The 21,996-nt window shown below is 42.3% G+C and overlaps 4 protein-coding genes across 11 annotated transcripts; 2 read left to right on the top strand and 2 right to left on the bottom strand.

Annotated features, from left to right (window-relative positions):
- The first annotated feature begins 125 nt into the window (after window positions 1-125).
- On the top strand, window positions 126-7,292 carry LOC112694812 (luciferin 4-monooxygenase-like). The gene is made up of 12 exons (XM_025746076.2): window positions 126-347; window positions 434-565; window positions 637-844; window positions 920-1,404; window positions 1,480-1,885; window positions 1,967-2,196; window positions 2,260-2,412; window positions 5,236-5,572; window positions 5,630-6,108; window positions 6,170-6,569; window positions 6,659-6,888; window positions 6,952-7,292. Exons 1-12 carry the CDS (start codon window positions 339-341, stop codon window positions 7,111-7,113), a joined length of 3,231 nt encoding a protein of 1,076 aa, XP_025601861.2. The 5' UTR covers window positions 126-338; the 3' UTR covers window positions 7,114-7,292.
- On the bottom strand, window positions 7,237-8,994 carry LOC105687947 (zinc carboxypeptidase-like). The gene is made up of 5 exons (XM_025746078.2): window positions 8,570-8,994; window positions 8,199-8,504; window positions 8,049-8,136; window positions 7,677-7,964; window positions 7,237-7,586 (listed from the first exon to the last, which is right to left on the bottom strand). Exons 1-5 carry the CDS (start codon window positions 8,978-8,980, stop codon window positions 7,381-7,383), a joined length of 1,299 nt encoding a protein of 432 aa, XP_025601863.2. The 5' UTR covers window positions 8,981-8,994; the 3' UTR covers window positions 7,237-7,380.
- Window positions 8,995-8,998: 4 nt separating this feature from the next.
- On the bottom strand, window positions 8,999-13,946 carry LOC105688137 (phytanoyl-CoA dioxygenase). The gene is made up of 5 exons (XM_012404214.3): window positions 13,808-13,946; window positions 11,477-11,620; window positions 11,269-11,382; window positions 11,049-11,199; window positions 8,999-10,976 (listed from the first exon to the last, which is right to left on the bottom strand). Exons 1-5 carry the CDS (start codon window positions 13,829-13,831, stop codon window positions 10,558-10,560), a joined length of 852 nt encoding a protein of 283 aa, XP_012259637.2. The 5' UTR covers window positions 13,832-13,946; the 3' UTR covers window positions 8,999-10,557.
- On the top strand, window positions 11,784-21,991 carry LOC105688136. 8 transcript variants are annotated; one of them, XM_048659672.1, is made up of 5 exons: window positions 11,784-12,089; window positions 19,331-19,564; window positions 19,658-19,852; window positions 19,969-20,143; window positions 20,355-21,991. In XM_048659672.1, exons 2-5 carry the CDS (start codon window positions 19,347-19,349, stop codon window positions 20,760-20,762), a joined length of 996 nt encoding a protein of 331 aa, XP_048515629.1. In that variant the 5' UTR covers window positions 11,784-12,089; window positions 19,331-19,346; the 3' UTR covers window positions 20,763-21,991. The 8 variants fall into 8 exon arrangements, with proteins under 8 accessions (XP_048515629.1, XP_048515630.1, XP_048515627.1 ...); XM_048659673.1 differs by lacking the exon at window positions 11,784-12,089 and adding an exon at window positions 12,124-13,206; XM_048659670.1 differs by lacking the exon at window positions 11,784-12,089 and adding an exon at window positions 14,049-14,182.
- Window positions 21,992-21,996: the final 5 nt, after the last annotated feature.

The raw sequence follows: 21,996 nt of genomic DNA, 5'->3' as shown, positions 1-21,996 counted from the left end.
CATATATCTATGGCAAAACAATAATATTTTATTTCAGATATAAGTTCATTTGTGCAACGTCATCGAGGTATCGGTAGAATTGTAGTAATTTCAGGTCAGTATAAGATGGAAAAACAACATTTACTCGCGTTTGTTACACGCGGCAAGTAGTTGTGGCCGGCTTTCTCTGTAGCCCGTAACACGATTTCCCTTCAGTATCGGAGTCTCTGGTTTGTCGGAAGGATCTCGCGATAATTTTACTTACAGTTACTCATTCAGTCAAGTGGCAAAGTGTTCACTGTGTAAAGAAATTTGTACAATTTCTGAAACAACCGTCGCAATTATTTTTCTAATAAAAAATGGCTCTGGTAAGTGTGGACAATGAACATTTTTCGGAATCATTTTCACCGCACATTTTCCACCGATTTGATATCGTGAATTTTCGGTAAACCAGATCGATTCGAAACCGTTCATCATCGAGGACAACATTCTGAAGGGTAAAGAGGTGTTTTATCGCAGCGAATTTTCGAGTGTCGGAAAATTTGTATTCGACCAATTGAAAAAGAAGCCAGATTTTATCGGCCAGGTACGACCTTCCGATACAGGCGTCTTCTCTCATCTCATTCAAATTAATTGTCAACTGTTGTTCCCCGACAGATCGACGCGATGACCGATGAAAAATATACGTACGAGAAAATGCTGGAACGTAGCGTGAGGTGCGCCATTTGGATGAAGTCGCAGGATATCGTCCGGGGTGATATCATTGCGATCTGTTCACACAATCAGCTGGATTCTGCGATGCCGTGTTTCGCTTCTCTGTATCTCGGAGCAATTTTCAACCCTTTGGATTCCATGATGAATGCCGGTAACATCCCGATCCCATTCGTCTCTTCTCGTCGTTGATTTCATCCCCCATTTTTCCAACTAATATCATTTTCAGATGATATCCTCCACTTGATCAAGCTCCTGAAGCCAAAAATGGCGTTCGCCAGTGAAGAATTAGTGGCAACGATCAGCGAAGCGGTTCGAGCTGCCGGTCTCGATGTGAAAATCGTCGTTTTTGGTCGGGCTACTGCCGGCTTAGAGGAATTCGAGCGAATAATCACCGACTCCGTCACCGACGAGGATGTCGAGAATTTTCGTTGCGAGGATATCGAAGATCCGGAAGAGACCGCGGTCATAATGTGTTCATCCGGGACGACCGGTCTACCGAAGGGTGTGGCGCTTAGCAATCGATCGATTTTAAATCAATTGCAATACTCGACGGTCTTTCAAATGGAAGGCAACAGCTGCCTCTGCTTCTCGCCTCTCTACTGGATCACCGGGACGATCTTGACGTTCTTGCATTTGCACGCTAGCGTCACGAAAATCGTAACACCGTCCTTCGACGAAGAACTCGTTTGCGCCATCGTCGACAAATACAAGGTACGAATGATCGTGAAAAATCGTTAATCCATTCCTAAGCGGACTCGAAATCTCCCTTTTCTCGAACGCCTGCAGGTGAACTGGTTCATTTTGGGCTCCAGCATGGTAAATCGACTGTTGAAATCCGGTGTGCTGACCGAGGCCAAGTACGACACCCGTTCCATAAAACGGGTGTATTACGGTGGTGGACCGTTGCCCGTGACCTCCCATAAAATACTCGCGGAATTGCTACCGGACGCGTTGGTCTTAGCGGCCTATGGGATCACAGAACTTGGTGGTATTGTAACGTTGCAGTGCGAAACATCGAAGCTCGGATCGGGCGGGAGAATCGTGCAGAATGCCCAGATCAAGGTGATTGATACGAATACGGGTCGGGCGTTGGGGCCCAATCAACAGGGAGAAATATTGTTGAAAAACAGTAGCCTCATGAACTTTTATTATGACAATCCCAAAGCCACGGCGGAAACCATTGACGAGGAAGGTATTACGAATTCCGTCACTCCTCGGGCTACTTTCCTACGAGATTTTCTCATCGAAAAAATTTCGAATTGGTTTTTTCAAGGCTGGCTACACACGGGGGATCTCGGATACTACGACGAGAACGGCGAGATTTTCATAACGGATAGATTGAAAGAGTTGATCAAGTATCGCGGCTACCACATATCACCGTTCGAAATAGAAAGCATTCTGTTGTCGGATCCGAAGGTCAAAGAAGTTGCTGTCGTTGGTCAGCCGCACCTCGAGGACGACGAACACCCCATCGCATTCGTCGTCAAAGGTGATGGGGAAGAGGTAATTTTTCGAGTGTAAATAAAATCAGGAAATTGACATCGGTGCTGAATCCGAATTTCGCAGGTCACAGAGACTATGCTGATGGAACTTGTGGCGTCGAAACTTTCCGATTTCAAGCACCTTCGCGGCGGCGTGAGGTTCGTTAGTGCCCTTCCAAAGTCACCGTCTCACAAAGTCCGACGCAAAGAGTTGCGTGACTTGGCCAAAAATATTACGGTAAAGTGAAAACTTGGAACGGTAAAATTTTTTTAGTTATAATTCCGATATCGGTAAAAATAAAATTGACACGGTAGACCTGGTAGAAGTTTTTTTTCCCTCTCTTTAAATTGGATTAAAATTTTGTAAGACTCTAAAGAGGTCTCTACGTTGTTTGCGATTATTCAAGTTGTCTCGTATCGGTTTGATAAAGACGCCAGCAGAAATTCCGTCATGTAGGTACCACAGTTACGATTAGGAAAGTACCGGATAATCCATATCCAAACCAACGCGAATCTTTATATCCTTTGGCGTTGATCGTCGAGAGGTGGGTAAAAATATATATTCCTTTATCTGAGATTTATATCAGTTCTTAAACCTCCATCTTACAATGAAAGTGATATAACTGGTTTAACTGTAACGCAACGTGAGACACTTACTTTATCGAGTCATGAAGTGATTATCTTTTTTTCTCTCTTCACATCGACGATGATAACGGGTAGTTTTTTAATTAACTTATAATTGCACTGCTTGTTTATCCTCTCTATCAGCAAACACGAAGAATCATTTGTTTGCTTATTAAATTTCATTATCTCTCGAGCAACAGCTTTGAGAAACATTCTTGTTTTTCTTGGAACAAAATGATCACCTTGATTTCCCCTGAATGTGAGAGTCGAAAATGACAAACACGTAAGTGGATGAAGAATACTTTAAAAGACTGTAGGCTACCAAATCTACTTTCAAAAGAAAAGGAAGAAAAAGCCATTAGCGATATCTTGGGATATCGGTATACCTACCGCTTATCCGTAAACTTACGTTTGAAACAGCGTATTATACGGTGATAAGATGTTATTATCGGATGACTCGATGATATCTGAAACCAGAGAAGAAATATCGCATACACTGTCGCAGTTTGTGACCCCAACCAACCGTGTGCTCTTGCGAGATCTGTTTGTAGTTCAGTTCTGACTGAAATCGTGAACGACCAAGTTCGAGGCCTGGTCTGAAGATTCATTCGGTTCAATTCTGGTACCTGATACAATACCGTGAATTTAGAATACAGTATTTGGAATATGACGACGGTAAGTGACGGACAAATTTTCTTTTACGATATATTTTCAAAGGGCATTGAAATTTAATGTCTTCGAGTTCTTAGGATAATTGAATTGGATTTGATGGATAGAGTATTCACTAGATTGCGAACTCTGAATCGGAAAAGATGGATTACTATACTAAAATTAGTAGATGATCAATGTCAAGCGATATACTAGCGACCATGATGATAATGATGAGTATCTGAAAATCGTTGAATTATGTGTTAATTTTATGATTACATCGTTATCATGGACAACAATTAACGTAGTTGACATATGCTTGAATGATATCGCCTCTTTATCGTATCACAATACGAATTGGTTAATAGTATTGAAAAATCGTTTCGTCGTGTTCAGTTCCATGCAGATTACAAGATCTGCACGTTGGACTATGAGATCAGATGTCATAGCTTTTTTTTGGCGATAGTTTGTCAGAAAATCATATATTTCGAACTCAGAAACATTAATTCAGTATAAAACTAATCAAGATATCCCAATTTTTCCGTCCCAAAAGGTGAATAATTGGCTATATCTTGATCAATTTCATAGATAGATCAATTTGGCTTGCAAGTTCGTGTTCCTGGGCTCAAAATTGAGAAAATTTTGAAAGGGACCTCTTTGGATTTTGCTGATTTTCAAGCCGAAAGTAAAGTTGTTTAAAGATTGATTGTAATACACTTTTCTGACGTATTTTGACCTCAGGATTCCGAATCTAAAAGAAAAATTGACCTATCTTTAAAATTGACCGAGTTATCGCCAATTTTCAGCTTTTTGGGGTCGAAAATAAAAAATTAATTTTTTAGTCTATATTAATGTAATTTGAGCTCAGGAATCTGAATCCGGAAGAGAAATTGATCTATCTCGAAAAATGACCGAGTTATCGCCGAATTATCGCATTTTTTTGCATAAAAATGGGGATATCTCGAAGGGAAAAAATCGTAGCTCATTTTGGACAACGGATTCGTGTTCCTGAGGTCAAAATACATAAGAAAAGTGCCACACGATCAATTTTAAAAAATAAAAATTTTTGGTCAAAATTTGAAAAAATCGTAAGGGGTACCCCTTGAAAAAATCTCAAATTTTGACCAAAAATTTTTATTTTTTTAAATTGATCGTATGGCACTTTTCTTATGTATTTTGACCTCAGGAACACGAATCCGTTGTCCAAAATGAGCTACGATTTTTTCCCTTCGAGATATCCCCATTTTTATGCAAAAAAATGCGATAATTCGGCGATAACTCGATCATTTTTCGAGATAGATCAATTTTTCTTCCAGATTCGTATTCCTGAGCTCAAATTACATTAATATAGATTAAAAAATCAATTTTTTTTTTTCGACCCCAAAAAGCTGAAAATTAGCGCTAGCTCGGTCAATTTTAGAGATGGGTCAATTTTTCTTTCAGATTCGGATTCTTGAGGTCAAAATACGTCAGAAAAGTGTTATACAATCAATTTTCAAACTACTTCAGTTTTGCTCAAAATTTGAAAAAATAAAAGGCGATAAGTTGACGGTAGCTCAATCAATTTCCATAGATAGACCAATCTGGCTTCTAGATTCAGATTCCTGGGCTCAAAATTGATGAGAATACCATATAAAACCCTCCAAAAAAATGTTGATGCCTAATTACTTCAAGATCGAAAAGAATTAAATGCTTTCTCGCCTTTAAAATTATCTCAAAGAAACTACAATGCAATGCCAGTATCATTCGGAAGTAAAAATCGATCAATTATTCTGAATTGCAATTTCAGAAAGGTTTTCATTCATCGATCGAGAACAATGTACTCAAGGGCGACGTGGTTCCCATTCCCTGCAACTATTCTAGTCTTGGAGATTTCATTCTCGATAGATTTGAGAAGAAGCCACATATCACCGGTATAATTGACGCTGTAACCGGCAAGAAATATAGTTATCAAAACATGCGAGAGCAAAGCATCAGGTGCGCCTTGTGGATGAAATCGCAGGGCATAATCCCTGGGGATGTGGTGGCTATTAGTTCGCACAATCAACCGGACCTTACGACGCCATGTTTCGCGACACTTTATCTGGGAGCAATTTTCACTCCCTGGGACGCGACGTTGATCGCCAGTAAGTCATCAAACAAACCTCCTCAAATATCTCATTACCGCAGAAATTTTTTTCCAGAAAACTTCAGCCATTTCATAAAGATCATGAGACCAAAAATAGTGTTCGCCAATGACGCAGTCGCCCAAGAAATATCAAAGGCAGCGAAAGAAGTTGGAACCGATTTGAAGATTGTAGTTTTCGGAAGAGTTCCTGGATTCTTCGAATTCGATAGAATCGTCAACGAGGTCGCGGAAGAGGAAGTCCGAAATTTCGAACCGACAAAAATTAATTCCCCCAAAGACATCGCCGTCATTTTGGGTTCTTCGGGGACCACTGGCCCTCCAAAAGGTGTTGCACTCACTCACGGTGGGATCTTAGGACAAGGGCTTCAATCCGAAGAACTGGGTATGCCTGGGAACATGTGCCTTCTTTTCACGACACTTGCTTGGATCACTGCAACACTCAATATCTTCCAATGTTTGTATCTTGACGCGCCGAGACTCGTCGCACCACCTTTCGAAGTCGAATCAGCTTGCGCCATCATCGAGAAACACAAGGTAAAGTGTTGGCCATCAATCGAAAGCCGTGGTGTGACTCGAGATAACGATTTATTTTCAGGTGAATTGGGCGCTCTGCGCCCCCAGTATGATCAACAGTTTGCTGAAATCAGGCGCTGTGAAACGCTACGATCTTTCATCCCTTAAACGTATCGTCTGCGGTGGTGCGATGCTCTCCCCTGCTTCTCGCAAGGAGCTTTCGGAGGCTATCCCGCACATTCAGATGTCCGCTTGTTACGGAATGACGGAACTTGGTTCCTACTTGGCTATCCAGAGTGGCGAAGGCGATCCCAGATCGTGCGGTCGTATAATGAAAAACTGCGAAGTTGCGGTGATCGACCTGAAAAGTGGGAAAAAACTGGGCCCGAAAAACGAGGGAGAACTTCTACTGAAGACACCGTACATGATGAGCGGGTATTTCAACAACCCACAAGCAACGGCTGAAGTCGTTGACGAGGAAGGTGGGAAATCTGCAGTGAGGAAAAAAATTGTATCGATCGGAATCGGATGAAAAAAAGTATGTGGACTGAACTCGACTCGTTACATTCAGGTTGGATGCACTCGGGAGATCTCGGATACTACGATGAGAACGGTGATATTTTTTTCATCGATAGACTGAAAGAACTCGTCAAGTACCGTGGCTACCACATTTCACCGCGTGACATTGAGGACGTAATAACGACTCATCCCGGTGTGCGGGAGGCTGTAGTTGTGGGAAAACCTCATCCCGTCGACGATGAGCATCCGCTAGCTTTCGTCGTTAGGGAGCCTGGAAGAACGGTGATTTAATTTTTGCTCTTTCATTTATTTCGGTTGATCGAAATTCATTCGAAATATTCGCAGGTCACTGAGAGGGAAATCGTCGACTACGTGGATTCCATAGTCCCGGACAGCCAACGTCTGCGTGCTGGCGTCAGATTCGTAGATTTCATACCGAAAACCATATCCAACAAACCGAAGCGCGTAGAATTTCGTACCCTGGCAAAGTCTATGCCCTCCGATTGAATGAATCAATTCCGAACGGTGGAATGATGACGACCTGTTTGGTTTTTTTTTTTCTCTACTTTAACTACGAAAATCGTGAAGCTTCGTTAACACGTTTTTATCAAACCAAAAATTCTCGAGGAATTTCAATAAGTACGTTATATTTTTTAAGTTGAATAAAATGGGGCTGCAATTGCAAACAATCGATGAAATCAGAGACTGAAGATAATCGGGGAAATATTCTAATCTACTCAGGTAACGTATGGAAATCTATTTTCATCACATTCGTCACACCACTTCACTTCCGTAGCCGATTCGTCGGGATGTCTGGAGCAAAGCTACGAGAGAATCCAAGGTCTCTTCACCTGTTGGTACGATTTGGTCGGCCGGTAAGATAAATCCAAATCTTCCCCGGTCTCGCAATTCGTAGGTAAAGGTCACGGGGATTTTTAAAGCACCTCGAACCCAATCCATGGAGTTTCCACTAGCTGGGTCTGAAAATAATTCATCATCGGAATAAAGGGTGAGGATTAAATTTACGTGGCTTTGCAAGGACCGATGAAATCAAGTCGCGTCAAACTCACACATTATTTCAACCACGCTTCCAACTCTGTACCGAGTGTTATGCCTCCTTTTGAGTGCTTCGACGGTAGCGTTCCCGATGTCCACCAAATCTTGATAATTTTCAACGTGATCGTTCGTAAAACCGTACGGAAAAAGTAAAACCTGACTGTAACTGTGAAACGCGATGTAAGCGAAAATCTTTTCTCTCAGTGTCGTTGCAAACTCTGACATCGTTCGGGTTTCTATTTCGGAAAATGCAGCGCTCCCCGCAAAACTCTCGCTGCATGGGCTGGAACTGGCACCAGTTTCTGCGAGGGGAAGAAAAAATCATTCACGAAAAATTTCTCTCTCATTTCGCATTTCAAAATTAGCTTTTCACTTTTCCGTCACACCTTTCCAGTGAAAATCCCAGTTTCGATTCGGATCGGCGCCGACACATCCGAACGAATACGGTTGTCTGGTTTTTCTCCACAGTCGATTCTAAAATCGAAATTACTCTCAAAATGAATCCAAAAACGCAACGTAAGGTGGAAGGAACTTACCACTTTATGCGTGTAGACGTATCCGTCGGGATTAAAAACCGGAAAAACGTACCAGTCGTGCGATTCGGCGATCGCTCTTACGTCGGGATTTTTACTGGTAATCAACTCGTTCAAAATAAATGTGACGACAGCCGGCGATATCCATTCCCTTGCGTGAATGCCACCTTCGAGAAATACCCCGGGATTTCCTTCCCCGAAGGATAATTTTACACCGGTAATATTCCTGCCTTCGTAAGAGCTACCCCCGACGAGAGGAGTTATCAGGTTCGGATATTCGCCGGCCAGAGTGTCGAGCCATCTGTAGATCTTAAAAAAAAAAATCGATCTCAGTTACTTTACTTATTTATCGATATCGCTTCGCGTACTCTTACTTGATCGAGTTCGTGATAAGCTTTCCATCCGAAAACGTCTCTGAGGTTCGAAAGAGGATTCTCCTGGTCGATGAAACTCTGTACATCGTTCATAAGTTCGGAAACGTCTAAATTCTTTTCTTCCACAAGTTTTTCGAAGCTCTCGAATTTCTCCGGCGAGACCATAACGTCCACTCTTTCGTCCAGATACAAGCTGTTCCATACAGAGTAACCCTCGTCGTCCCAAATTTCCCTCAAAATTCTACGCTCATCGGAACCAGTCGGACGCACCCGATACAAACGATGCCCGTCAAACCGAACCGGTCGATCGTCCGGTCCCCGGTTAACGCTGACCACTCGCTGTGAAAAAACCGTCGCGTTAACGACCGAAAAAAATACTGCAATCCAGGACAAACGGGATGACCACCCCATGTTTTTTTTTTTTTTTTCTGCTTTCTCTTTTTCGTTTTGCCTTTTTCAATTTGTCTTTTTTTTTTTATTTCTCTCTACTCGTTTCAACCGAATCACAGCAGGTTTAATTATCCCGTGGCGAGTTAGAAGCGAATATAAGCGAGTTACGCGGAATACGACGACTCGTGAGGGGTTTTTTTACGCCGGTATCGAGCAGAGTGGCGAGGTGTGTTGTCTCGTAGGACGTTTTATAGCCTCGGAGAACGGGCTTCGAGTCTGCTTTATTGTTAAAAGAAGCACGTTCGGAGTCGAGCAACGTTCTACGTCCCGTATCCCGCGTATGGAATCTCCTGCAGCTTTGTAGACACAGACGGAAATAACTGTTTATTTGTATGGAAACGACGTCGTCAAGTCATCGCCTCACCTCCACGCCGCGTGTATCCACGTAACGGATAACGTTGAATTGACACCCCGACCGTATCGCGGCGATCGTCAGTTTCTAAACAAATTTTTTCCGCCTATTTTCGTTTCTTCTATTTGACGATTGTCGAATAACGTCGGTGAGTTATACCTAACGGTGGTCTCCGACTGCACCGCACAGCCCAAACTGTTGAAACCTGTATTTCAACGACACGAAATTACCGGTTCCTCCTCTCATCGATATTCTCCAAGCGGCCCAGAGCCCTGGGGCAAGGTGAAAATACATCTCCGGATGACGATGCGGCGGCGAAATGTTCACAAAACAAATTTCATTTCATTCACAGTGTCAAGGAATTGTTGCAGCTTCGATCGATTCCAATTGCCCCGGCTATGGCGAACATCGAAGGAAGGTATAATACGCGGTGCAGTTAGCGAAGAATGAATGGAAAATCGCGAGACGGGGTGAAATCGTTACGCGTTAACGAAACTCCGCACTTCACAAAAGAACTAGGGGTGTGTACGTGTAACCCATTGTACAACACCCGTATGTATCTATCTCTCCTGTGTATTTTACATGGCTGAACAAAGTTCAACAATTAGCAAATCTACATGAATTAAGCGGGTTTAACTTCTACCACGTATATACGTTGTGTATGTGATACGTACGTCGCGTGTGGCGTCGAACGACACCGCTAACTCCCTTGCACTCATCCCTCTCGATCTTCGCACCCCGATAATTTGCTGTTGAAAAAATTTAAAAAGAGTTGGTCGAATTATTTTTGTCGAATAACTCTGAAAATGAATTTTACAGATTCGTTTCAGGTAGCAAAAGTAAGGGATGAAATTTTTTCTGGAGCTCCAAGGGCTGCTACACTTTCGGACGCGAGTAAAGAAGGTATTCCAGTCTCTCGCTTACTGGAACACGCTAGCTGATCGATATGGGGTGACTTACCCGCGTTCAGTAACAGCACTCGACGACTCGAATTTCGTTCAAACGCCGATATTTTTATCAAGGTATACCTTCCAGAGGTACGTAAGAGCGATCATTCATAGCATTTCAACGATCATTCGCACATGAATTATTTGTAGGGTTTTTTTTTTCAAGCTTCAGCCGAGTGAATAATTTATTGAATCGATACAAGAATTAAAATTTAAGGGTGACAAAGTATTTGAATTATCTAATTTCTATAAAGTAGAGGAAATCCTTCGCTCGGAGGTTGCAGCCAGTTGTCCTTTGAATACTGTACGTTTTTCGTTTCTATTACATGGTAGGCGTAAGCGTGACGTGATTTCTGGCTCTTGTTCGCGTTCGAAAAGTGAACGACTTGCCCGTGAAGGAGAATGCACGTTCCTTTTTTAACGGGAACAGCCCTGAAGTTACTCTGCGGGTAGCAGGGTGCTGCTTTATCGTACACCAGAAGCTCTTCCGCTTTCGGATCCTTGTTTCTCGTGAAACGACGATGTACTCCGCTGTTGTGAGATCCCGGAGCGATCCACAGACATCCGTTCTCCAAGGTCGCGTCTTCCAGGGCTATCCAAAAGCCCAAAATTTGTGTGGGTTGCGTGTGAAGGAACGTAGCGTCTTGGTGAGCGACCACTGAAAACGACACGATCATTAGTTTTACGTAGAAAATTTCATCGACGATTCAATCCAAAAATGTCGGCACACCTTCGGACCCCACTCCAGGATTTTTGAATATGTACATGGACTGGGCGATCGCGGGCTCCTGGAAATTTAACTGGAAGGCAGCCTCCTTAGCTCTGTCGTCGAAGGAGAATTTTTTGAAAATTGGATGAAGCCAGTGGAGAGCGTGTCCCACCTGTAGATTATTTAGAAGAATGAAAACGGATTGGAAATTTATTAATTCGAAATAATTCGTGTCCAGTACCTTGTTGAGGGACACTCTTGGGTGGACTTTGAGAGTTTTGTCATCCTCCAGAGCCCCGGCCTCGAAGAAGTAACTGATCTTGTGGGCGCTGTCGATGAAATATTGATCCTTGGCCTACGAACGATTAAAAAAAATAAAAAATCAATTGCGGAGCTTCGTTGCGGTAAATAATTTACATTTTCAGAGTCATGGAAAAACCGGTGCTCACTTGCGGTGCGTCGGTGGTGCTGAATATTTTTCTTTCGGCTTCCGGAGGCAAATTCGTTGTGAATTCTTCACCGGCAGCTTTGAGTTCCTCGACTTCGTTGGCGGACAGGTAATCGTCCAAAACGACGTAGCCGTCGTGTTGGAACTGAAAAAGAGAGAGAGAAGGGTAAAGACAAAAATTACTATAATTTATTACCGTCGAATCGAATACGATGAAAAAGCTCTCCTCCGTTTCCTTTGGAAAACCCGGTGCGTTTTAACTTCCCAAATTGCACATATAAAAATAGAATTTACCTCGCTCGTAAAACAATAGACACGGATGAGCGTCCGATCTAAACCCGCGGCGATTACGAGCGTAGTAAATAGAGTATTTCACTGTAAAGGTCGTTCTATTTCGAAAGCGGAGCATTTCCGGATGCTGTGCGGGACCAATAGTTTTCAACAAGTTGTCTCTGGGGCAGGGTGATCAGAAAATAACATTTCGTCGTTCGAGTCGTATCGCCTCCAAAAATTCCTTCGCACAATCTCAATGGGAATTCCTACCAGGCGTGGTCGCGCTGTGATAACGAGAACCTAAACGTAGTTTTGGACCTCTGAGAAATAAACGTCACGACGTGGGTAGACGTTGTTTTTTTCGTTTTATCCGTCACCATGCCTAAAAAAAGATCCTGCACTTTTCAAATGTCATCGGAAAATTTAAAGAACACCGAGTGTCGCAAGTATTCAGAAATTTTTTTTCGGCGTACAATTCAACATTTCGGAATGCAATCTTATACGCTATGTACGTGCGAGCCAAAGTCTGAAATGCGTTATGACTCATGCCGTTCAGAATCGCTGTATACCTGCAACGCGTCATCCGACGATATCGCTTGTTGCCACAGGACGGAAAGATCAACAACGCTGCCCAAATATTTCGTCTGACAATATTTTCCCCCGAATCAAATCCATTGATTCCATTTTGTCATAGGTTTGTTCTGCACTGCGTGTATCGGTTTAAAAAAAAAACAACATTCGCAATTAGCTTCCCGAGTAACGAGGAAAAACTCTCTCTCTTTTTTTTTTTTGATGAAAGCTCGCGACGATCTCGGCGATCGAAAATAGACGGGATCTATAGATCGATGGGCGGCGGGGGTGCGACTTTGGTGAATGAATCTATAAAGATAGAATCGGGTGAGACAGCTCACTCGGCGTATTCGCAGTATTTGAGTTCGGTGGGTGCGAATGGCATCATGTTATCCACACGTTGCACGTTTGTTGGAATTTCTGAAAACTTACGTGTCCGATACTGTTTTAGAAACTCGTGCAAAACATGCGAATCGATGCGCTCTGCCGTACTTCCGAAAAAATTTGCTTCGCCACGCGATTGCGAATCTGCGAACGCGATTCAAAATTGCTGAGATCATTTACGTGGTCATTCTGAAACGAATCATCGCGCGATAATTATTCGTCTGATCTTTTATAGAACACTGTAGAGCATGGACCATTATCCCTCGCGGTACAGCGACGCTTGGCTTAACTAAAAATTTATAAATAGCCATAAGCCGCGTGTGTCTCGATGAATTCATGGCGCGAAGAGTAAAACAGTGCTTTTTAGGTACATTTCTTTGCCCCGCTTTTTTTTTTTTTTTTTGTTTCTCTTTCGTGGGTCTCCCACGCATATGATAGCGATTAGAAAATAGACGAGATTCTTCGTGATCCAGCAACAGCTGTTACCGGTGACGTCGATCTCGCGTGAGTTTTTTTTTCCCCCTTTCTTCATTCGTTTGAATTTCTGTCGCGTAATTCGTTCTCTACTCTCGTTTACCGCTGTTGAAAACTTTCGTACAACGCAAGCGCCGAGCGATAAGCGCGCGAAGATAATCCGATAATCTCGCAGTTTCCATAGATCTTTATTACCAGAGATGAGCAGCGGTCGGTCGGCCGAACGACGCGATGCGTAGAAAAATTAAAGAATGATCGTATTCGCCTTTTTTTTAATTGTACTTGTTCACTCTCAATCGAATGACGATATCAACGGGATTATCCTCGGATCCTATTATCCTTGAATGGGGTGTACATTTTTTGAAAGAAGGAAGAAAAAATTGACCAAATTCTTTCGCGTTTTTTATTTCAATACGAGTGATACTTCGAAGCAAGTGGGGACCATTTCAGCGCTGAGTAGACGGTATAAGAACTTGACGTTTGAACCGGTTATCTCCTCTGGTACAGAGCGATATCACAATCTGGAAGGAACCTGACGAACTACACGCAAAATGTACCCGAGATTATTACAGTTTGAAAAAAAAAAAAAAAAAAGACACAACGATTATTTTCATTTTCGAATTTCACTCACCTTCGACAGTATGTCCACCTTCATATTTGATAAATAAATTTATCAAAAAACCGATCGATTATGCGGGAATAATCGATTGAATATTTTTTCGTTAATTAACCGCAGTACATCCGCTGATTAAAAATCCGATTCAGTCAAACGATAAAAAATTCTCGCACGAATCAAACCGATGTTTGAAAAGAGAAATAAAAATTGGAGTGAAAAAAAGACAAAAAAAAAAATTCAAGTACTACTCAAGTTGCAGTGTGGCGAAGAGAACTGCTCCGTGGCACTAAGAGGACTGCTTTGCTATGGGTCGAGAATCGGTATACCATGCCAATGCGGAGTGCGGAAGTAACCGGGAGCAGCGAGGCGCGGATATTGTGTTGGCCTAAGGTAGATAAAACATTGCCAAACGGAGAGAAAATTTTTGTAAATAAAAATGAAAAGAGACCGGATTAATTTCCGGTCGATGGTTCGAAATTTAATGGATAACTCGGAGACGGGACGAAAAGAAAAACTGCGAGTCGAACGAGGGATGACGAGCGTCGTCTAGAACAAAATCTAATTCCACAAATTTCTGTGCGATAAATTTTTTTCATTATTCAAAAATAACGTATCCGAAAAATAATTGACAGTCGGACACACCCCTGTGTCCAGGCAACCCCCGTAACGTTTGATAAGAATCGCCGTTTCGCGGCAAGATTCTCAAGAGAAGTCCGGTCGGTGGCGTCGCAACGCGATCGTTTCTCCAACGACTGTTCGCGCCGCAGCCAACTCGCGGGAATCCGTACGAAGTCCCGAATCCCAAGATCGTTTGCTCCGCAGTAATTCACCTGTGAAATCATCTCAATTCGTTGAGCAGGGTGAATCAAAAGTCTGAAAAACTTTCCGTCGAATCATCCGTCGAGTAATAAAATTGAGGAAGGGTAAAATTATCAACGGACCGATCGCAATCGCCTCGACAATTATCCGAGCAACTTGTACCAATAGTTTTGCGGATCGATACGAAGATCACCGATCACTTTTTTCTCCGATAAAATCAAAAGCAGACACCGTAACGTTCGATGATATATATTTCGAACGCGGAATTGCTCGGGCGGCAAAGAGCCGAGGAGAAAAACAGATTCGTTAAACCGTACTTGAGCACAGAGAAGCTCATGGGGTATAATCGGCTATTTAAGTCGTTATCGCGTTGATTTGTAATCACTTCCAATCCACGCTTATATCTGATGCGAACGTTGGCGTTTCTCTACCCGCCTTCTAATCTCGAATCTTTTTTCTTTTCGTCCCACTACCTCATTCTTCGACGTCGTCGCAATCGGTTGACGATCGGCCGACGTTAACGATACAATCGGGTGTCTAGATCGTCGATGACACGCGAACAAAAAATTTTTTTTGGGAAGACGGTGTCGATAGGAAAAAATCTGATAATCCGTTATCTTCCGTATAATTGGTATCGCTGGTCGAGAGTTAATCCCTCCTGCCCTGCCGTTGCCTCCGAGGATTTCGGACCCTTTCGAATCCGTCGCGTGGAAAAAAAGTAGAAAAGCAAACGCCTCGATACACACGATTTATATCTTTCGACGCGGTTGTGTCGTCGCATGTCGGGGTCACGAGGAGTCGGCTCGTGCGGAGAACCTTAGAAAAAATTGCTCCGTGAGTTCATCTGTACTTAAAATCTGTGAACAGATACAAGTGCTGCATGTACAGCGATAAATCTCTCGAAAATTACTCTACGGATGCTGTGCGCCGGTTAACAGATGACGAAATCGTCGCGCAGTCTTCTGCGGATTGTCTTCAGGTAATCTCTCCGCGGCGGAGAGACGGTCAGCCGATTATCGATCACTTGCCATTTTTTCATTTTTTCCTTCCTCTCGAAAACCTGTAACGGGTTTTTTTATTTATTTATTTATTTTCTTTCTTTCTTCGAACCTGACGGAGTAAATTTTAACGAATCGCGGGGAATCATGTCACACGTACCGTCAACGTGGGAGCAAACTGCAATGAATTGTTGCTCCGTTTGATATAACAACGTTGGATACGTTACACTTACGTCAGTGTTGGGTTTGCAAATAAACTGGGGATACGATAGACAGAATTGTGCACTCGTAAACCGCCAGTTCTGCAGTGCAGAGTTCACTCGTACGAATATACCTATACCTATACACGTATGTGGATATACATATATCTATGCGGATCGACGCGAGCCCATGGGAAATTAGTTTAAACGGTACTCGTTAAACTAAGTATTATGATATATAAACCTATGCGATAACACATAGGAAAACACGATGTGCTTTTTAGTGCCGACCAAATGAAAGCATATTTAATTCTATGGGAGTGAATCGCGCGCTACACCTGCAACTGTCGCAAAACGCATTTGCCCGAATCGAACGTGAAGAAGTGTAAAAATTTGAAAATTAAAAAATCAACGAATCAATAAACAAAAAAAAAAAAGAGGAACCAACCAACTGTCAATTTTACGAGGGGGTATCCGTCGATCCGATTGTGCGTCAACGATAGGCGAAGAGAATAAGAAAGGTAATCGAAAAAAACTGCAAAAAAAAAACTTATTTTTCATCCAAATTCGGACAGGTGTGTTTCAATCGTCACTGAATTTTCATTTCGAGTCTTCTTATCGGACGGATCGTTGTACGTAGGAATTTTATATTAGAGCAATATCTGGGTGCCTGGTAACCGCTGCATCAGGGATCATCGGTGATTTATTTATCAGAGCGAACGGGGTATACGCTAACTGCGCTAGTATAACTCGTTATCGGGAAAATATGTGTGTTTCTTTCTGAAAAAAAAAAGGAATATAATAAAAGAAAAGAAAAAAAAAATCACTGGTTATAAATAGAGCTTTTATCTTTGTACGGTTAGACTCGAAATATATATATAAAAGAAAAAGAATCGTGACGGGAGGAATAAATTTAGTTGCATATCTGTCGGTCGAACTATTTTTATTCCTCTCTTTCTCCTCTCTCTCCTCAGAATTGCATTGTACAGTAGGCAACGATCGATCAGGTGCGAAATCATCGATACCCGATCTCGTTCGTTGATCATTCAAAGAACAACTCGAGGTGATTGAAAAATTTAACGTGTGCGGCATAATTGCGATGCGAGATTGAATAAAAAAAAATACGAAAATGAAATTAAATAATTATCCGCGTAAAAATAGTCCGGTCACCCCGATGGCCCGGTGGCATTGCACTCCGCGGATCGAGAATGTACTAATCACCGCTCCGCGTATAGGTATAATTTGCTTATCGTACGCAGCGTACTGCTGTGAATTAATACATATCGAAGTCGTATCGGGTAAACACGATGTTATTTCCAGGAATATCCCATTCCAACAGACTTCAGTCTGAGATATTATTAATACCAAGTTAGTTTGCAACTTTATTTATTTATTTAATTAACTTTTTTTCAATTCCATCGATTTTTTTCATTATTCTCTTAGCGGTCTCCGCGGTCGGTTCAAGGCGGTTAATTTTTTCTATATTCTTCAACCTCTTCTCGCATACCAGCTGCGGGGAATCGTGGGATGATTTTTTTACGTTCTCTCGGCTTACAACAATTATTATTTGAATCGCGTGTGTGCGAAAAATGCGCAAAGAGATAAAAAAAATGTAAAAAAAGAAAAAAAGAAATTCAAACTCTCTCGCATCTCGCACCACGCATCGTCGGCTATTGTTATTTATAAATATATCTCATCATAGATTTTTTATTGTCTCCTTTCTCCGCATCCCTCACGTTTCATCTATACGCTCGTATACGTCGCTTTCAGTAATTATTTTACCCCTGATACCCTCGTATCTGTAGCAGCACAAGGTTGTAGACTGTGATCCGTAGATTATTAATATACAACTCGGTTATTACTGTAAACGGCGTGTTTACAACTTATTCATCGTGCGGGAGCGTATAATATATAAGACCTAATCGCGGGTCAAATCTATTTTTCTATTTAATTATTATTTCTATTTTTAAGAGAAATTTTTCATTTTCTGATAAACCAATGTGAACGTTATTATTGAACAGGGACTAATTAACGCCCACAGAAAATTAACGAGGAAGAAAAAATAAAAAATACCCAAGAATATTACACGAAGAACAAAATATGTACGTACGTACACAATAACGTATCGGTCGATATTACATAAATGCTAAAATAATTTCCGAGATATTAGAATCGTTCGACTAATTATAATAATTAAGAGATTATCAAAATTCAAACTAACACAATCAATGCAGTTCATAATTATTTTACTCGTAACGTTTTCTCGCAGATGAGATTAGAATAAAAATTGAACTCCTTTCGATAATCGTGTATTACCGAAGGTGAAGTAATACGAGGGCGTAGGGGTGAAACGAACTTTTATCTAAAATCATTTGAAAAAAAAACATTATCATCGTTATTATTGCGATTAATAATAACGTTACACGCGTCCGCGTGATTACGTGCGATTCGTTAATCTCGATTATAAAAATATTAATTAACAATTATCCGAGATTATTAGCATCCAATTAAGTTCAGAGGCAGGAGATTGAGCCACGATAGCCATGAACTATTCTAGTTGAATAATTTCATTTATTTCTCTCTCCCTCTTGAGCGTAGCTCTAATCCTGGTATATAATAGATGATATTACACGTCATGGTACGTGTATGGGAATCGTAGGCATCGTCATCTGCAGCGCTAGCAGCAGCAGCAGCAGCAGCACTTGTTGCTGGACGTGTAAATAAGAGCTGCTGATCTATGACTGGTAAACAAAATCATTACGAGTTACGTTAATAGCGATGGGCTTCCTATACCACGTGAACATATCCTTGCAGCAGTAATATCTCGTCGCGAGTCGTGGCGCAATTTATTACAATAATTAAATACGATACGAGATCGAGAAACGGTAATAAAACTTGGTGAGAAAACGAGAAAAAGACTGGAAGAAAAGTCAAAGACAGTCAACGCAATCGTAGAGAACAATCGCGATACGTAATTTAGACCGGAACGATTTGACCCAGTTTTTGGGAACAGATTCGACTGAATTTTAATATCGTCGTTGCACCAACGAGCGCACTTAAAGGACGCGAGGGGAGCGTCGGGATATTTTCAAACGGTGTCGAATAACGAAAAATTTTCACCATTTTCATTACATCGACGGTAACGTACGATGGGCCCGTTCGGTTACTCGTGCGATCGGGGGTCAGCCGAGCATGAGAGGTCACCCAAAGCTTTTAGGGGTCCGAGTTAACTGGCGGTCACAGATCTCGCTGGGCTTTAGTCGAAGCTTGTCTGTTTCTCAGTGCAGAAACACGTTATATTCCCGATCTCTTGTAACGCCGGGAACTTCGTAAGCTCTGGAACTCGTGCACTTTTAATCCGATTAGTTTGAAGTAGAGAAAAACGCTCGACGCGCGGTGCCTCTTCCTCTTCTCGTTTTTTTTTTCGTTTTTTTTTCGTTTTGTTTTTTTTCGATTTCGCTGTCGTAGCATGAAGAGTAAAAAGTCATAGGTATATTTAATGTGAACTGCACTTTGTACAGGGAGATAATAAGCGAAATGAAGCAGCTACGAGTGCATCAGGAATTTTTTTTCACGGTGCTTGCAACGAGCATCGCGACCGTTTTGGCAAAACCGACTCCTGAAAATGATCTCCAAGTTTTCGGAGGGAAACCGAGCCCTGGAGAGCTACTCGTAAGGAGACAAAAAACCACAAGCACGTGTCTGAGAATCGCTCCCGACTTACCGCCCTGCAATTTCGATTCGCAGGCCACATGGTAGGACGAATTGATCATAACGGACCTTCGCTTTTTCCATTTTTTTTTTTCCTTTCCCCTCTTCTAACGAGTGATACTTTTTTTCTTTGCAAGGCGATCGACGAGCGGTGAGATTCTCCACGGAGGTCCTGGCGAAGCTACGAGCGAAGTTTTCCAGGACGGAAGGACCGCTGCGGAGCGCGAAAGCTCCGCAGATAATTCAATCGGAAATATCGAAGATTTGAAAATCTATAAGAAGGATCTCGCTATCACGATAGTCTACTATTTGGAGGGATGCATGCCGTACAGGTGAGCTTTCGTTATTCGAATATTCGGATTACAGAATTATTTTCTCGGCCCAATTTATCGAGGGTGTTGTTTTTTTTTTTTTTTTTCCACAACGTTAAACAACTATTGCACCGCAGACTTCCCTTTGATCTTCCGTCGTGTCCTATCGAGGAGTTGCAGACCATTCAGATGAACAAACTGGTCCCCTTCAAACTGCCTGACGATCAAGACGCTCTGATCTTTCCAGAAATCGACGTCAAAGAAATCGAATTCGCGCATCGTCACAGCCTCGTTCACTCGTCCCCAAGTCAAGTAAGTCGCCGTAAGTCTTTAATCTCTTTTCTACCTCCCTCCCTTCCCAGTTTACGTTGACACCGATTACGTTATTATTCCCATCTTTCTATTCTCCTCATATATTTCATCGTTTTCTTTTTTTTTTTTATTATTCCTTCACGTTCTACGTTATGCCTCCGCTTTTTATCCCCACTTCCGATCGACAGTCAAATTCTGTTTGGTGATCCAGTGGCTAACGAAAATTTTCCATCGTTCAAAAAAGGGGATGACGGATGTTCAGAACTTGAACAGGATGGCTAAAAAGAATACAATGAATCCGAGCACCGGAATGGAGAGTACGAAATACGCTAGCAGGTTTCCCACGTCGGGAGGGTCGGCGCAACTCGGAGACTCCATGACTTCGGAATTCTCCTGCGGGTTTTCTGAAAATTGCAACAACAACGACGTTAACGTCGCAGAGGAGGGACCGGGGATAATTTTAGAATTCCAGCCTCTCGATAGCGGCGATATTTCCGAAGAACTGGAGCTCGGAGATTTCGGTCGACCGATCGTCCGCGACGAGATTACGGAGGTGAGGGATGACCGCGACGATGAGGAGGGCGAGCCGTTTGGAAAGGATAAAAATAGGGTGCAGTGAATAAAAGGAGGATGTATGTTGTCGACGTGAGCCAGCGAAGAACGGACGAGTGCGGGCGGTTCGAACCTCGATTGGATACGACAGGTCACAGGCTGGAACGACGAGGTCATTTTATATTAAGTTAGGGTAGCTAAGATTAAGTTAGACCGGCGTTGCGCGCCGCTGTTGCCGCGGGAGAAGAGGTAGGGGAGGAGACGAAAGGGAGGAAAAAGGAAATGAAAATGAAAATGAAAAGAAAACGCTGCCGCTAGAAAACGAATGCGTCTTGTACGCGAACGGAATGCCCGCGTTGCGGGGATCGCAGCGAAAAAAGGGGGGCAAAGCGCGAAATTGTGGAAAACGGAGCCGAGCAACGCGACGATGTACGGATCAATTAAAAAGGACGATTCCACGCGCGCGTTACTTTTCCGGAGTCAACGCGATCCTTGAATGCAGCTGTATCGATATTCCTCGAGAGGTTTGATGTAACATTCATTCGGATAGATGGAGGGGGGGCAGATGTTCGTCAATCGTGATATCAAAATGACAAGGGCGATGATCGATGATTATTTTTTACCCCCCACGTACCTTCGAGGGGTGAACGAAGACGCCGGAGGATACACGTGGACGATCGGAGACGGTGGATTTTTTATATTTTTGGTTATAACGACGGAAATTTTTGTGACATTTTTTTTTCTACAGTTCCTGAAGTGAGCCGTTCGCCGTACCGATCGTCGAACGTCTTTTGCTTTTCTCATTAAAATACATTCAACGTAAATGATCGTGATACCGCATTCCCTGATATTGATACACGTAGATTCATTGAGATCCTCGAAAGCAATTCGTCCGAAGGTGTGCGAGGTGATCTATTATTTTAATACCGCCGAAATTTGCCGGGGTATATTGGAAAAAAAATCCCGACTACTCGTATAAACTAGTGAATTGTTTAAAAAAAAATACATATATATAATATAATATATTATACCTGTAGGATAAAATTACGGTTCCAGCAGCGTTAGCTACGTAGCCGGGTGATTTTTAGTTAGGTAATCGGATTCATAATGTATAAAACTTCGATAATGTACGCTCCATTGATTCGGGGGAGGGGGGAGGGAAAACGACGATAGATTTTTTGTCATACGAAAAAATTTATTATCCTCTGTTTCGCGCGGAGAATAGAATCGTTAGCAAACTAAATGATATGACAAAAGTCGAGTGATGAGATCAATAAATAAATAGGTATGAATAAATGTTT

This window comes from Athalia rosae, chromosome 8 (genome assembly GCF_917208135.1).
Source record: "Athalia rosae chromosome 8, iyAthRosa1.1, whole genome shotgun sequence".
NCBI classification, from domain to species: Eukaryota; Metazoa; Arthropoda; class Insecta; order Hymenoptera; family Athaliidae; genus Athalia; species Athalia rosae.
The sequence above is the reverse complement of the archived record's forward strand: the minus strand, read 5'-3'. Positions and strand labels throughout refer to the sequence as shown.

Excerpts from the sequence above, each read along its gene's own strand:
- LOC112694812 (XM_025746076.2), top strand. Across the intron at positions 1,405-1,479 it reads CCATCGTCGACAAATACAAG|GTGAACTGGTTCATTTTGGG; the intron begins GTACGAATGATC and ends GAACGCCTGCAG. Across the intron at positions 5,573-5,629 it reads GGACGCGACGTTGATCGCCA|AAAACTTCAGCCATTTCATA; the intron begins GTAAGTCATCAA and ends ATTTTTTTCCAG.
- LOC105687947 (XM_025746078.2), bottom strand. The coding sequence starts at position 8,980 with ATGGGGTGGTCATCCCGTTTGTCCTGGATTGCAGTATTTTTTTCGGTC. Across the intron at positions 8,505-8,569 it reads CTTATCACGAACTCGATCAA|ATCTACAGATGGCTCGACAC; the intron begins GTAAGAGTACGC and ends TTTTTTTTTAAG. Across the intron at positions 7,965-8,048 it reads CTGGGATTTTCACTGGAAAG|AAACTGGTGCCAGTTCCAGC; the intron begins GTGTGACGGAAA and ends TTCCCCTCGCAG.
- LOC105688137 (XM_012404214.3), bottom strand. The coding sequence starts at position 13,831 with ATGAAGGTGGACATACTGTCGAAG. Across the intron at positions 11,621-13,807 it reads AGGTGGACATACTGTCGAAG|TTCCAACACGACGGCTACGT; the intron begins GTGAGTGAAATT and ends TCTCTTTTTCAG. Across the intron at positions 10,977-11,048 it reads TCCTGGAGTGGGGTCCGAAG|TGGTCGCTCACCAAGACGCT; the intron begins GTGTGCCGACAT and ends TGTCGTTTTCAG.
- LOC105688136 (XM_048659667.1), top strand. The coding sequence starts at position 19,002 with ATGAGAGGTCACCCAAAGCTTTTAGGGGTCCGAGTTAACTGGCGGTCA. Across the intron at positions 19,139-19,330 it reads CTTGTAACGCCGGGAACTTC|GGAGATAATAAGCGAAATGA; the intron begins GTAAGCTCTGGA and ends CACTTTGTACAG. Across the intron at positions 19,853-19,968 it reads GAGGGATGCATGCCGTACAG|ACTTCCCTTTGATCTTCCGT; the intron begins GTGAGCTTTCGT and ends ATTGCACCGCAG.